The sequence below is a fragment of the Apis laboriosa genome, unplaced genomic scaffold (genome assembly GCF_014066325.1).
Source record: "Apis laboriosa isolate Shangri-la unplaced genomic scaffold, ASM1406632v1 scaffold46_cov150, whole genome shotgun sequence".
In the NCBI taxonomy this organism is placed as follows: Eukaryota; Metazoa; Arthropoda; class Insecta; order Hymenoptera; family Apidae; genus Apis; species Apis laboriosa.
This window is the reverse complement of record NW_025223399.1, coordinates 1,036,864-1,051,907: the sequence shown is the minus strand read 5'-3', so window position 1 is coordinate 1,051,907 and position 15,044 is coordinate 1,036,864. Positions and strand designations below refer to the sequence as shown.

Here is a 15,044-nt window from a genome sequence, read left to right as displayed (position 1 = left end):
ACCAGATTCTGTCCTCTTCACGGAGGAGCCAACGGAGGAGCAAATCCTCCTCTCGAGGCGCACCGGTTTGCGAGCGGGTCGTAGGATCGGCGCGCTCGGTCGGTGCCTTCCTTCAAGGGCTGACCTTGACCGAGTTTTACGCCGCTCTTCGTCCATCGCGGATCACGAATCCTCGTCACCTCGTCGCCGCGTTTACGTAACAACGCGTTTGTGTTGTGCGCTTTTTTCGAGCCAGGGTTACGCTTGGGAGAGAGAGAGGGAGAGAGAGTGATCGTACGTACCTGTTCACGAACCATCGATATTCTTCGTCCGTATCCTCTGTGGTTTCTCCCCGCGTTATTGTGATCGATTTGACTCGGAAGGACAAATCGATCGCTCTTTTTTTATCTTCGTCGTCCGTGAATCGTATCGTGCCAGTAATCGGTGAATTTGTTACAAATCGCGTAACGATCCATCGATATTTGCGATAAGAAATTAGAATTTAGTCTAAATTGAAAAAAAATGAGATTGTTTTCATATGTAATAAAAAGAGAAAAAGCATCGTTAATAATTATAAATGATCGTTCCAAAATACTACGTTATTCCTTTTCTGACGAAACGTCGGAATAATTTTTCTATTCGGTACACGCTTGAAAGTTCGAAAATTTCGAGCGACTTTCCTTTCTCTGAAATTTTCGAGACATTCCGCCATTCGTTCCACCAGTCCTTTAATTTAAACTTGGCAAATTTTATAACATCCTCGCAAAAAATCCGTGGGGAGGGGGAAAGATAGAAAAGTGCGCAACGTAAGCCGTGAAAGAGCGAAATGCGCGTATTTTATGAGTTGTTTGCAGGAAACTGGAAATCTAACGCGAAAGACGCAGAGGCAGGCTAGCGTAAAAACGAGACGAGCCGGCCAGCCAGCCAGCCAGCCAGCCACTTTTCACAGTCGCTTTTCACGATGGACAGCGTTTCCCTAAAATGGCACGGCATCGTGGCCGCGCTCGCTTTACGAGCCAAAGGGCCGCCCATTTAATTTCCCATGAGAAATTGCACGTGTCTTGCGCAACTTTGCCCTCGTTGCCGTCCCGTCGCGTCCACGTCACACACGACGCGGAACGTCCATTCATTCATTCATAACGCTCTCTTCTCGAACCAGGCACCACCTGACGCCATCCGAAGTGGCCATTTCCGAAATGACCACGCGCCCCCCACGTCACATCGGTGCCGACCTTAAAGCCGACCGATCCTCCATCCCCTTCCCGCTTCCATTTCGTTTCACGTTCCTTCCATCGATCTCCTTCCTCCTGTCTCGTATTACTCGACGTGGATCTCGTAAAACGACACCTCCCGTCAAGGATATTTCACGATCCGAGTGTCGGCGGACTATCGACAACTATGACGAATCAATCCGATCTTCTACCTGTTTCCTATTTAATTCCGTCCATCCCTGATGTAGTTCTACGAAAATTTTTAAAACGATTTTTAAAACGATGTCGACCAAGGATTTGGGACTCTATATCTAGAATTTTCCCAATTTCATCGATGGACGCTGTAGTTTGAAAATTCCGATTTTTAGAGATGAAGGATTTAGAAATTTAGAATTTTCCCAATTTCATCGATGAACACTAATTCTAGGAAAATTCCGATTTTTAGGGATGAAGGATTTAGAAATCTAGAATTTTCCCAATTTCATCGATGAACACTGTAATTCTAAGAAAATTCCGATTTTTAAAACGATGTCGACGAAAAATTTAGGAATCTAGAATTTTCTCAATTTCATCGATGAACACTGTAATTGGACGAAAATTCCGATTTTTAAAACGATGACGAAAAATTTAGGAATCTAGAATTTTCCTAATTTCATCGATGGACACTGTAATTGGATAAAAATTTCGATTTTTAAAACGATGTCGACCAAGGATTTGGGACTCTATATCTAGAATTTTAAGAATGTCGAAGGATTTAGAAATTTAGAATTTTCCCAATTTCATCGGTGAATACTAATTCTAGGAAAATTCCGATTTTTAGGGATGAAAGATTTAGAAATCTAGAATTTTCCCAATTTCATCGATGAATACTAATTCTAGGAAAATTCCGATTTTTAGAGATGAAGGATTTAGAAATCTAGAATTTTCCTAATTTCATCGATGGACACTGTAATTGGATGAAAATTCCGATTTTTAAGAATGTCGACGAAGGATTTAGAAATCTAGACTTTTCCTAACTTCATCGATGGACGCTATAATTCTAAGAAAATTCCGATTTTTAAGAATGTCGACGAAGGATTTAGAAATCTAGAATTTTCCCAATTTCATCGATGGATGCTGTAATTCTAAGAAAATTTCGATTTTTAAGAATGTCGACGAAGGATTTAGAAATCTAGACTTTTCCTAATTTCATCGATGGACGCTGTAATTCTAAGAAAATTCCGATTTTTAAAACAATGTCGACGAAAACTTTAGGAATCTAGAATTTTCCCAATTTCATCATGGAAACTGTTCTAATTCAGGAAAATTCCGATTTTTGAAGAATTTTTAGAATGAAGGATTTAAAAATTTATCGAATCGATGACGTTTCGATTGTCCAACGAGTTACTTGTTCGTAAAGCATCCAAGATAACTCGTTGTTCGAGAATTAAAAAAGGTTGTCCGGTGAACGAGTTAGGGACGACGACTCGAACGAGGCGAATATAATTTCTTCGCCGAGGCGAGTTTCGATCAAATCCGCGGCGAGCGTGTTGCCCGATACCGGTTTGGTTACATTGGCTTCTTTGAAAGTAACCGAGCGTATAAACCCAGGCTCTCGAAGAAGTCGTTGGGAACGAAATCGGTGAGGTAACGATCGCGTATAGGTAGTACAGCGGGGACACGAGAGGCGGGTCACGGTGGACGGAATTGCGACGTGATTGCTCCTTATTAGGGATGAGATGACTGGCCGGGGGAAAACGGCGATTGTCTGGCTGGCGGAGGAGCATCGTCCTCTGCCTCCACGCATATCCAGCCGAGATCCGTGAAACGGATCGTCAATTAGGGCCATCGCAATTTCGAAACTCGTTCTAACAGCGATCATGATCCGACCGAACGAATATTTATCGTTATCGTTTCTCTCCTCCTTTCTTTCTTTCCAACTTGTCTCGAAACAAGTGGAATCGCAGAAATTTGATTATAATTTGATGATCTTCGAAGTCTTTCTTTCGAACAAGAGAATGGATAAGGGATAAAATAAAATTTTCGAGTGAATTTTTCTTTTTTCTTTTTTCTTCTTGTTCGCAGTGGTCACTCGAACGAACGACTGTTTCTCCGAGACTTCGTATCTTGCACGGCTGGCAGCAGCGGAGGTCGTTTGGCAAGATGGTTGCAGCCAGACAGTTTCGTAGATCCCTCGAAATGCGAGGCGCTCTACTCGAAGGACGACATGAAGTGCGGATGCCCCGCCATCGTCACTGTACACACCAGAGATCAGTACGGGGATATCGTTCATGTACCTAATTTAAAGGTATATATATATATACACACACGATATAATCGTTGATTAATTCGATAATATTATCGTGTTCTAATTTAACCATTCCATTTTCAGGTGGAAGTGAAGGCAGTTCCTATAGAGAAAAAAGACTTGGGAGATTCGGAACGGGTTTCTCAACCCGACCCGTTCACGTTCGGCGGTCATCCTCAGCCACCGGTGGACGTGCCGTACGAGGTCACGATCAACAACAAGACGTGCTTCTACGCGATTACGATCATGAAGGCTTATCAAAACTATTCGTTCGAGGAGTTGAGGTTTATGTCACCGGCTATAAAAAGAACGAGCGAAAGCATGCTGGTTAGGCCGAACGACGATGGAAGCTATAGCGCGGCCTGGACACCGTCGTCCGTCGGATGGTATTCGCTCGTCATCACTATAGACGGATACGACATGGAAGATGTAAATATTTATCCTTTGATTCCGTAGCTCGCCATCTTTTTTTTACTTTAATAATAATAACTCGTCGATCTCTTTCGCAGAAATACAAGGTTGAGGTGAAGGAATCGCCGCAAGGTATGCAACCGCCCACTCAAAACGTTGTGAAGAAACCGCAACATCAACCGAGCAGGCTTAGAAAATTCGTGGCGAAGAACAGCGCTGGCTTGAGGATAAGGGCGCATCCGTCTCTTCAAAGCGAGCAAATTGGCATCGTTTTGGTTAACGATACCATAGCCTTCATAGACGAGGTAATCTCGTTTTCTCGAAATCTATCCACTCCGTACCTTCGTCGAGAAAGATTATCGTTCGTTTTCTTTAGATTCACAACGACGACGGCGTTTGGCTACGACTGAACGCTGAAACGATCAAGGAGTATTGCAACAGCAGCCATCTGGAAGCTTGGTGCTTGCAATACAATCAGCATTTGGGGAAAACGTTGCTCCTTCCCGTCGAGGAACCTAAATCTATCTTGGATCAAGTGATCAAGGAGACGATATTACGGAAAAGGCCGGAAATAATTGACGAGTATGGGAATGCAAACCACGATGTTGAACGTGTGTTTAAACACGTGTGATTTCGTAACCCGCGATATTGCGTTTATCGTTTCAGTAAAAGGAAGACGGTCACGTTCGACGGTGGTAGGAACATGGTGGTCGTAAAGTGCGGCGCTTCCGGTCACAATATTAGAAGTAGGCCGGGATTGAATGCGGCACCGGTTGGGAAATTGGCGCTTGGAAACGTGGTCACTATTCAAGAATACGTGAGTACTCTCTCATCTTTATCGTCGATAAAGATGAAGAACGTCGTTCGAAATATACATCGATCGTGATATTGTATCGTCACTGCGGCAGTTCGTGAACGGCGAGGGTACGTGGGTACGCATGGACGACGAGTCGATGGCCAAGTACTGTTTCCGGAAAGGTCGGGTGGCCGAGGGCGAGGCTTGGTCCCTGGCTGCGAGCAAGCACGGCGTCACTTACATGAAGATCGAGCAAGACACGGAGAACGATCCGACGGATAGGAAAGCGGCAGATCCGTCCCTCTCGCCTAATCACAAAGGTTTCGATTTTTCCGTGCCTTCCGTGAGTCACGAGGGCTTCAATTTCACCGCTCAAAATTTAACACCAGGTACAGCAGACTGTGGAGAGGGTAGTAATACAAATCCATTCGTTTTTGGTTCGTACAACCAACACGATTCACCAGGTATCATTGCGTAAAAGCATGATGCGGATTTCCCCTCCCGCGGTGTATTTACATACGTTGCTCATTTCTTTGGTCGCACGCTTCTTCAGGGAGCGACAGATTCACACCGGAGAAGGCCGACGTCTCGCCCAAGTTCTCCAAGGCCCATTCGAAGGAGAGGGTGGTGAAGGAGAGGGAGAGAGAGGGGGGCGGCGGGAAATTGAGCGTGCTGCAGAAGTGGTTGAGAGGCGACGACAAGTGTCACGGAGAGAAAAGAAGTTCACCCGGCAAGTGAGTGGAGAGGGGGAGACGAGCGCGCAGTGAGATTATATAGTTTTCGTTATATAGTTTTGCCATTTGTAGAGATTTCTCGGAATTCGTGGGCGTGTCCGTGAAGGAATTGGTGAAGGCGATAGGGGAGAGTCGGGCGAACGGTAACGGGCCCACGCCACCGGAGACCCCGAGGAGATTGTCGAGAAGTTCGTCGCCCAAGAATCCCCAAGGTGGGTCACCAAGATTTCACAGCCCGTCCTCTAGCCCGGTTCCGATACCCGGTACGTATACCACGCTATTTTCGAAACACTCGAAAATCGCTCGAAATACTCTCTACGACAAGGTCTTTACTTATTTTTTCTTTTTTTTTTTTTTCTCTTCTTTTTTTTAACTCGTGATCTCTCATTCTTAATCTCATTCGTTCATGCGTGTGTCTTACTTCACACTTTTGGCACCGTAACTGGTCCGAGGAGAGGGAATCGTTTCAGAAGCTGAGAGACCCGATAACGATACTCGTAAGATTATATAGCGATAACCACTCCGACCGAAACGGATTATACTTGTTAGAACGAAACCATTAAGTTTGAATAAGTCACACACTTTTCAATCTTATTAATTAACCTTAGTCGACGAACGAACCTTAGGATATTAAATATAAGATTTTTTTATTGTCGGATTAGTTATAACAGAATAGTAATGTTGCTCTTAGCTGGGTCCAGTCGGCAGCCAGTTGGTTCTGGTAATTGCCTCTTCCCTCCTGCTGCTCATGCACCAGGTACTCGTTCCTTTCCTACTCGACATAACCCTCATTCTGTTAATGATACATATATACACACATATATATATATAGTATATACATATAGGTATATACATAGCGTATACATGTTTAATGTTGTTCGCCATTTATTTTCCTTACACTTTACAATATTTTTCAAGAAACGTACAATTAGCACCTTATCTCCTTGTTGATGTGTGCGACTATACCATAAGATTCAAATGCATGCGGATGATATCATATATATATATATTATTTAAACACAATGACAACATGAATAATCAGTTTTCTTGCACGTACAAAATACAACGTTTTACCTTTGTCCATTGGAGATATAGAAAGTCGTATAGTGCACATGAGTATATGCAGACAGTGAGTCTAGACTTTAGTTAATAAATCGTTAACACGTTACATATAACAATTCTACAATTGATCCAAAAATTATCAGGTGGGAGAAGTTTGATAGGAGGGGGAGATAGTATCAGCAGCAGCCCTGTGCTCTGTGGCTCCCCCCGAAGTGTCGGCCTCTCCCCATTAGGTAAGGATAACAACACACGTAATATATACTCCTATATATAAATTTTTACACCAGACGAAATTGAATCGGTTACCATTACTTTTCGAATCATTATTTATCGTATAGATTGCTCGATTCGCAAATCCGTTGCAACTTCGTTCGCCAATTTCATTCGTTCGCGGCACGAAATTACATAATTGCACGAAGTTTATGCGAATGTTACATCTTTATATATATATATATATATATACATACACACACACATATACGTATACATATGTGAAAGGTGGAATAAAAATTGAGATTGTGAAAGTTCGAAATAGCTTATCGAGATTTGATGTTTCTCTTTCAAGTTTCTGGTGGGATGATAGACAGCGAGAGGTCGCAGCGACGGGGATCGACGCAAAGCGATACAAGTGCCTTGGTCAGTAGTCTAACTAGGGATCCTTCGCAATCTCCGAGCGCTGTCAGCACAACTGCCAATACTCGCGACCTCTCGCCAAGCCCAAGTTGTAGCTCTTTGCACATGAGATCCGAGGGTAGTATAGCCAGTCCACCCGATACACCGAAGCAAGAAGTCGTCGGGGTAAGCGAGCGATCAGACACGTCCTCTTCTCTATTCTATTTCGTCGATCGAAAATCTAAAAGGTAAAAAGTATATATCGAGGTTAAAATTAAATTCATTTCGTTCATTTCTCGTGGAAGGATTCGCAAGAAAGTCCGAAGAGAGTTTCGCAGGCGCAAACGCAAACGAGCCCGGACAGCGCGACCACGGCTATGAAAGGACACTTCAACATTGGCTCGACCGGGCCGAAAGACGGGGGGAAGTTGGCCAGAAGGGATCACGCTAAAATAACGAAGACGAGGACGAAACGCACCATGTCCCCGACCAACAGCCAGCAGAATACGAATACGAATCGAACGTTGAATCTGAACAAAGACAAGGTGAAGGAAGCTATCAGTCCATCGGTGGCCGAGTGTTTGAGAGCCGTGTTCGCGGCCTTCCTCTGGCACGAAGGAATCGTGCACGACGCGATGGCTTGCGCCAGCTTCCTCAAGTTTCATCCCGGCTTGCCGAAGCAGGGCGCCCTCGTCGTTACGAGGCAGCCGGTGATACAAACGACGGACAAACAGAGGCAGGAGCAGAAAGCGCGGCAGAGGCACTCGGTCGAGGTGATCAACGCCGGCAATTACTTGTACATACAGCCGAGCACGGTCGAGGCTTTGACGCGGTCCGCGGCGAACGCCAACGCGAACAGGAATCGCAAGAAGCAGAAAACGGTGATAAAGGAGGAGGTTCAAGAAAACCCGAAACTGGACTCTCTGCCGGAATTTCAAACGGTGGCTGTACTGCCGCCGGCTCTTAAGAGTCTGGTGTTCTTGTGGGAGGAACTGAGCACCAACTGCCTTCAAACGATAGAGCAACGATCGGTTCTGCCGAGCCCGATCTCGCAGATACAGACGATGAAGTTGGGGAAGCGGCCGGAGAAACGGCCGCGGGAGGACAAGGCGAAGGAGCGCGAGAAGAAGAACAGTAGAAAGAAGAAGGAGTGGAAACCGGTCGGTAGAGGGAACGGGAGCGAGGTGTTGGGAGGGATAGAGCGTGAAACGATTTGCGAATTGTGCGGTATGATGTTTCCGCATCCAGTGACATATCATATGAAAATGATGCATCCTGGTTGCGGATGGCATGCGGGCGGGAAAGGGTACAACAGCGGAGGGAACTATTGCATAGGTTGGGCGGGGAATTGCGGGGACGGTGGTATCGGTGGAAGTTCGTGGTACCTTATCTGCGATACGTGTCGCGATAAGTATTTGCGAGCTCGAAAATTGAAGCTCGCGAAAAAATTCTTAACAGGAATGACGAAGAAGAAGAATGCCTCTGCCAAAGTTGCGTCACCAGTTAGTAGTCCCACCGGGAACGAAACGCACATAATTATGAAGAACAATGCTATGTTTCTCTTAGACTTGGCTAGTGCGTCCGGATTGAATATTCCAAAGCAGCAGAGGCGCCCTTCCCAAACGCTGTCGTCCGTGGCAGAAAATTACAGTCCACCGGAAGCAGCTGGACCGTTTCCACCGACTGGGCCGTTTCAGTGTTTGCAAGCGTTGGGAGTTCATCATTCGCAAAGTCACGACGAGAGATATTACGAGGAGACGTTGAGACGTCAAAACGGACATCAAAATGCGTACGAGGGCAATGCGATGGCCAACACTGCGAACGGAAGGGTAAGGAATTTATTGTATTATATCGTTTGTAGCGAGCATCATTTATCCGAACAAAGTTTTTTTTTTCCCCTTTCTTCGTCCAGCCTTTGTCGGAATGCCCTATGAGCGACAGCGACGGGGAAGGTGGTAAAGGTCGTGGGATATTTCATCGGTCGGTATCGATGTCCACTGGCGCCCCATGGACTAGGAATTCGAACGATGGTAGAGTTGTCATGATGAGAAAACGAAACAATAGTAGCAGCGAAATGAACACTGGTTTGTAAATAATTGAATGTTAATTACATACGTTTGGACTCGGTGAGAAATAGCAATGGCGCTAGATATACTTCGTATATTTCTTTCTTTTATCGTAGATGCCGGATCATCTCTTCTGTGTTACCCTTCTGCAGCCCTACAAAAATTAGTACCATCGATGAATCAATCGGCAATTGTCTCAACGAATCAAGAGGAAGAAGTCACGACTAACGATAGAATAGAAATTCTTATGAGGCCTGTGATGCTTTTTGTCCTACAACAACATAATCTGCAACATCTACAACTCGCAATGAAGCAAGCATTGAGACGTGCTGCTTGTAGAGTTTATGCGATGCAAGCGTTAAACTGGTTGCTGAGAAGTGTGACGCAACCTATTTGCCTTCATGATTTACTATGGTGGTTCATTGCATCCCTAACACCTACGGTACCACCTGATATTCCAGACACAAATGAAGAAGACAATAAAACTGATAAAAAGGATGATCATGTAAATTTATTATTATAAATTTATTATATATAAAAATTTGTCTCTCTTTACACAATCTTTTTATATCATTGAAAAATTCTTTCATTTTACGATTATAAATGAATTTTCTTATTACGAATTCATTTTTCAATATATTTCATTTTCAGTATAGATAATATATAGAATATATTGTCAATAAAATATTATACTTTTTAGGAGATGATTGGCGTATGTGAACATCCTCTAAGCGATCTTGTCATAGCAGGTGAATCTGTTAATCCATTACCAACGGTTTTTCATACTTTATTGCAAACTATAGCAGACTTGATGCTTTTACCACCTCCTGGTATGTTTTTTATATTATAATATTATATTATACATAATATTATTTTATACGGACAAAAATAGCAAACTTTAATTTTTATTAGGTTCTCCTTTGCAACAAGCTGCCATTCGATGTTGGGGCATTAAATTTACACCTGCAGATCATATGTTCCTCCACAGAAGTCATGTTTTTAGTAACATTAGTAAAATACTCTCAAGATCGGAAGAAGAGGAAGATATTACAATGAGCATGCATGAAAGTCATCAATCAATTCATTCTCAACAAGTTAATAGTTGTGTGGAAGTTTTGAAGGATTTAACATGCGGTGTGGAAATTAAAGCATCGAGTAGGCAAGCTATGATAGGTAGCTTGACTGATAATTCGACGGAAACTTTTTGGGAATCCGGTGACGAGGATCGAAATAAAACAAAAACGATAACTATCATTTGTGGTGCTCATTCTCTTCCTCGAATGGTGTACATTCATATTGATAACTGTCGTGATCTAACGGTAAGTTTCATAATGAATTTTCATAATTCATTTTTCATAATTCATTTAAGATGTTTTTATACTCATTTTACTTATGTTACAGCACAAAGTATCTAGTGTTACATTTCAGTCGGGTAATAACGTGGATGAAATGATCAAATTGAGAACTGTAGAAGTTGAAAGTCGTTCCGCTGGATGGATTAACTGCCCAGTCACTGGTAAAATCGTATAATATATTTTTGATTATATTATATGAAACTATTGTGAACGTCATTGTTACATTTCTTCTAGATCCACGTCATGTTATTGTCGGTCTGAAATTGAAAGGCCCAGATAATTCTTTGCGAGTACGACAGATACGAATTTTAGGTGAAATTGAAGGGGAATCTTTGAAAATTGAAAAACAATTGAATGCCCAAACGATTCAACAAAGAAATTGTGAAACAGAAACATTAAAAGTATTCCGTTTAATTACTTCTCAGGTACAATTAATTACATATATTCCTCGAAACATAATTTATTACATTTTTACAACAAGTATCTTTTATTTGTCAGGTATTTGGCAAACTTATACAAGGTGAACAACAACAACAACAAATGGACACTACGGAAGGAACTAACGAAGACTTGGAAGATAGTAATGATCTCCGCGAGCACATGGTTGGAATTTTATTCAGTAGAAACAATTTAACCCATTTACAAAAACAAGTTTGTACACACATTGTTCAAGCTATTCAAAAAGAAACCATTCGTTTAAGAGAAGAATGGGAGACGCTATTATGTTCTCCGACTCCTGCTAATAGCCTGTTAAGTGATAATAGCGATTTGCCTAAAGCAGCAGATGCGTATTGCTTTGAAATGTTATCCATGGTACTAGCCTTAAGTGGTAGTTCAGTAGGACAATATTATCTATCGCATCAATATGGATTGTTGAAAGATTTGTTGAGTTTGTTACATACTGGATCGGCAAGAGTGCAACGTCAAGTATGCATTTCATATTTTCTAAATTTTTATATTATTTTGTATTTAAATCGCGACTTTTCAATCTAATATTTTCAATTATTGATAGGTAACATCTTTGTTGAAGAGAATTTTACCAGAAATTAAACCAGAAGTGTTAGCTAATGTCATTAGCGTCAAACGATTACCGCCAACAGATTTTAGTATTATATCAGCAAATAATGGTCTTTCTCATAATACCGAATTTGATGAACATTCCGCGGGAATTCTTGACGTTTTCTTAAGTTGTATTGCTAAGGCACTCACAGTTCAAGTTAAAGTAAAAGGAAAAGAAAACAATGGGAAAGCTTTGCAAAGTGTATCATTAGCTACTAGTATTCATCCAAAAAGTCAAGTTGGAACAAGATGGTGGTTAAGAGGATGTATGACTAGAAAATTAGCTGAAGTGATAATACAACTTTTAAAAGATATGGCATCGGTATGTATAATTTAAATTAAAATTATTAAATTAAATAAATAATTTGAGATTAAAATTAATTTGATCGATCGTATATTATTTATTTATATCTTTGTAGGGAAAATTATCAGAAGCATGGGCATCAGTGACTAAAGCAGCTATTGCGGAAAATATTTTAAATCTTACCAGATTGGATGAAAGAAGCCGTGATCCAACTGAATGTCTTAAAACCCCAACTTTATGGCTTGCCCTTTCTTCCTTGTGTGTATTAGATTCCGATCATGTTGAGAGGTTGTCTTCGGGTCAATGGAGCGGTACTGAAGGACAACCGCCGCCCCCTAGAGTAAGAATATTAATCATTTTAAAATAACAATTTTTATGTACACATTTTTATATACATTCAATATATTTTCTACATTTTGTATATTTAGCCAACGTGTAGTAATCACGACGATGGCGAGACAACGGCAATTATTCAATGTAACGTTTGTGGAAATTTATGCTCGGAATGCGATAGAATTTTGCATTTACATAGAAGAACACGTATGCATATAAGACAAGTTTGCAAGGAGGAGGAAGAAGCGATACGCGTAGATCTTCATGAAGGATGTGGGCGAACAAAATTGTTTTGGATTTTGGCGCTTGCCGATAGTAGAACGTTAAAAGCGTTAGTGGAATTTCGTGATGGTTCGCCAAGAAAACCCGTTGGTGCTACATCTGGAATTTGCAGATTTTGCGGTACTACTGGAAATACAGGTTTGCTAGCTGTAGGAAATATTTGCGCAGATCAGGATTGTCAAGAGCATAGTAAAAACGCGTGCAGCAAAGTACACGTATGTGGGCATATTTGTGGAGGAGTACGAAACGAAAAGAATTGTCTACCTTGCCTACATAGATGTTTACCAGGCAGTGATTTGAAGCAAGATGCTGATGATATGTGCATGATTTGCTTTACGGAAGCTCTATCTGCTGCACCTGCGATTCAATTACAATGTGGACACGTTTTCCACTTGCATTGCTGTAGACACGTTTTAATGAAAAGATGGGTGGGACCTAGAATAACTTTTGGATTTTCTCTTTGTCCAATTTGTAAAATTCCAATGGAACATCCTACATTGACGGATCTATTGGCTAATATTAAGGAACTTTATGAAGATGTCAGAAGAAAGGCCTTAATGCGGTTAGAATACGAAGGATTGCACAAGTAAACACAAGTTTATACTGGATATTAAGAAACGTAATTAAGATTACATTTTTACATGATTATAACCTTTTACAGAGCGGAATCAACATTTGGACCAGGAGGAAGATATCATGAAGATCCTGCTGCATACGCAATGGAACGGTATGCGTATTATGTTTGCTACAAATGTCAGAAAGCTTATTATGGTGGTGAAGCACGATGCGACGCACAAGTAGGTGGAGAAACGTTCGATCCTACAGAATTAGTTTGTGGAGGTTGTAGCGACGTGGCAAGGGCTCAGATGTGTCCGAAGCATGGAGCAGACTTCCTAGAGTATAAGTGTCGTTATTGTTGCTCGGTGGCAGTCTTCTTTTGCTTTGGAACTACACATTTCTGTAACCCCTGCCACGACGACTTCCAACGAGTCACCACCATTCCAAAGGGTGAATTACCTTCGTGTCCTGCAGGTATTCTTTTCTTATCTTTTTTTATTATGACATATATTATGATTCTATATCTATATATATATATATATTACAGTTCTATATCTATACATAACTATGATTTTTTAAATAGGACCTAAAGCAAAACAACTCGAAGGGGAAGAATGTCCTTTACACGTTAAACATCCACCAACTGGTGAAGAATTTGCGCTTGGATGTGGTATTTGCCGTAATGCGCATACTTTTTAAGATTCTAAAACAATTTGATTTGACTATGGGACGAAACTCTTTCATAATTTATATTTGGCACGATAAAAGTTGCTCTTAAAACTATTGAAGAATGCTTAAGAATGCAGTATATAAACGAATATAGTTCGATATAAGTATTCTCATAATTAAAAATACGTGTGTCTAAGTGCTATGTGTATATCGATTTTTAAGAATTCTTATAGTGATCGCAAAAGTGGAATTGATGCAATATACTTACAAAAGGAAACATATAGACACAACTGAATAGCTGCAATTATAAGTGAGAATTTGATGATGCGTGAAACTATAATATTTGTTAAGTATTACATAAGTCGTTTTTATTGGTAATTTTAGAAATTACTAAAACACATAGAGAAAACGAAAGAATCTTGTGCATATATTAAACTTCTATACAAAGCAAAAAAAGAAGCTTGCACGTGCATAAATCATACATATTGTAGTGATTCTTTGATAAAGTATCTTAGATATAAATTAGTATTTAATGTTTAAAATATATGTGTATATATATATATGTGTGTGTGTGTATGTGTGTGTATATATATATATATATATATATATATGTATATATATGATATAATTCTACATGCTATAGGAAATATTTAATTATTATTGGCAATGATCCTAATAAATTATATATATAAGAAGATTATGTATGTGAAAGAAGTGTGTTATTTAAAAAAATATGAATTAAATTGTGGTGAATATAAATTTAAAAGTAAAAATTGAAATGTGTATGAAAAATTACGATTGATAATATATATAATGAATTATTATTAGCATTGTTGCTCGGCATACTCATAAACTTTGCATTTATTATCTTATCAACCTCTTATGTTTTTATACTTTTCCAAAGGAATAGAGCGTACTATTACATTTTTAATGTTATTTATTTATCAGCATAATACATTGTATTATGTGCGCAGCTTGCGAAATGATAGAATCATTGTGTATATTCATAAATGAATGCAATGTATGAACGATAATTGCGAATCGAGCGTCGATTGTTATTATTTGTGTTTCAACTTATCTAGTGCAGATTAAATGAAAATAATGATCGCAACGGAAAATATTATTCTGTTATTTACCTTTGATTTTATAACGGACATCACATCTGTCATTCGAATATGACAAGAATTCGAGAATCAAAATCAGCGCACTTTTCGACTGCTACTGCCGACTGATCGATCCAAGATGGCGATGTGCATCAGCGCCACGACACGGCAGTTTGTCTTAAGCAGTGCGAAGTGTAACGTGTGTGTGTGCGCGCGGTCCTGA

General features: G+C 40.6%; 1 protein-coding gene and 1 long non-coding RNA gene across 4 annotated transcripts in view; one reads left to right on the top strand and one right to left on the bottom strand.

Moving 5' to 3' along the window:
* Positions 1 to 14,811, top strand: part of LOC122716509 (E3 ubiquitin-protein ligase MYCBP2) — a 183,710-nt gene extending 168,899 nt beyond the window's left edge. For 2 of the 3 annotated variants that reach the window (XM_043939664.1, XM_043939665.1), the window contains exons 31-53: positions 3,255 to 3,477; positions 3,562 to 3,906; positions 3,987 to 4,193; positions 4,265 to 4,470; positions 4,555 to 4,705; positions 4,797 to 5,121; positions 5,238 to 5,418; positions 5,476 to 5,681; positions 6,624 to 6,713; positions 7,046 to 7,278; positions 7,398 to 8,921; positions 9,005 to 9,176; positions 9,275 to 9,663; positions 9,859 to 9,988; positions 10,071 to 10,477; positions 10,560 to 10,674; positions 10,748 to 10,938; positions 11,012 to 11,440; positions 11,526 to 11,894; positions 11,992 to 12,216; positions 12,305 to 13,077; positions 13,153 to 13,523; positions 13,633 to 14,811. In XM_043939664.1, the coding sequence (XP_043795599.1) occupies positions 3,255 to 3,477; positions 3,562 to 3,906; positions 3,987 to 4,193; positions 4,265 to 4,470; positions 4,555 to 4,705; positions 4,797 to 5,121; positions 5,238 to 5,418; positions 5,476 to 5,681; positions 6,624 to 6,713; positions 7,046 to 7,278; positions 7,398 to 8,921; positions 9,005 to 9,176; positions 9,275 to 9,663; positions 9,859 to 9,988; positions 10,071 to 10,477; positions 10,560 to 10,674; positions 10,748 to 10,938; positions 11,012 to 11,440; positions 11,526 to 11,894; positions 11,992 to 12,216; positions 12,305 to 13,077; positions 13,153 to 13,523; positions 13,633 to 13,748 (7,378 nt within the window). In that variant the 3' untranslated portion in view covers positions 13,749 to 14,811. The remainder of the gene's footprint in view (positions 1 to 3,254; positions 3,478 to 3,561; positions 3,907 to 3,986; positions 4,194 to 4,264; positions 4,471 to 4,554; positions 4,706 to 4,796; positions 5,122 to 5,237; positions 5,419 to 5,475; positions 5,682 to 6,623; positions 6,714 to 7,045; positions 7,279 to 7,397; positions 8,922 to 9,004; positions 9,177 to 9,274; positions 9,664 to 9,858; positions 9,989 to 10,070; positions 10,478 to 10,559; positions 10,675 to 10,747; positions 10,939 to 11,011; positions 11,441 to 11,525; positions 11,895 to 11,991; positions 12,217 to 12,304; positions 13,078 to 13,152; positions 13,524 to 13,632) is intronic. The other variant, XM_043939666.1, reaches the window with a different exon arrangement.
* LOC122716516 lies at positions 6,034 to 14,985 on the bottom strand. The gene is made up of 3 exons (XR_006347045.1): positions 14,855 to 14,985; positions 12,060 to 12,211; positions 6,034 to 7,333 (listed from the first exon to the last, which is right to left on the bottom strand). It is a non-coding gene; the product is annotated as an uncharacterized LOC122716516 (long non-coding RNA).
* Positions 14,986 to 15,044: the final 59 nt, after the last annotated feature.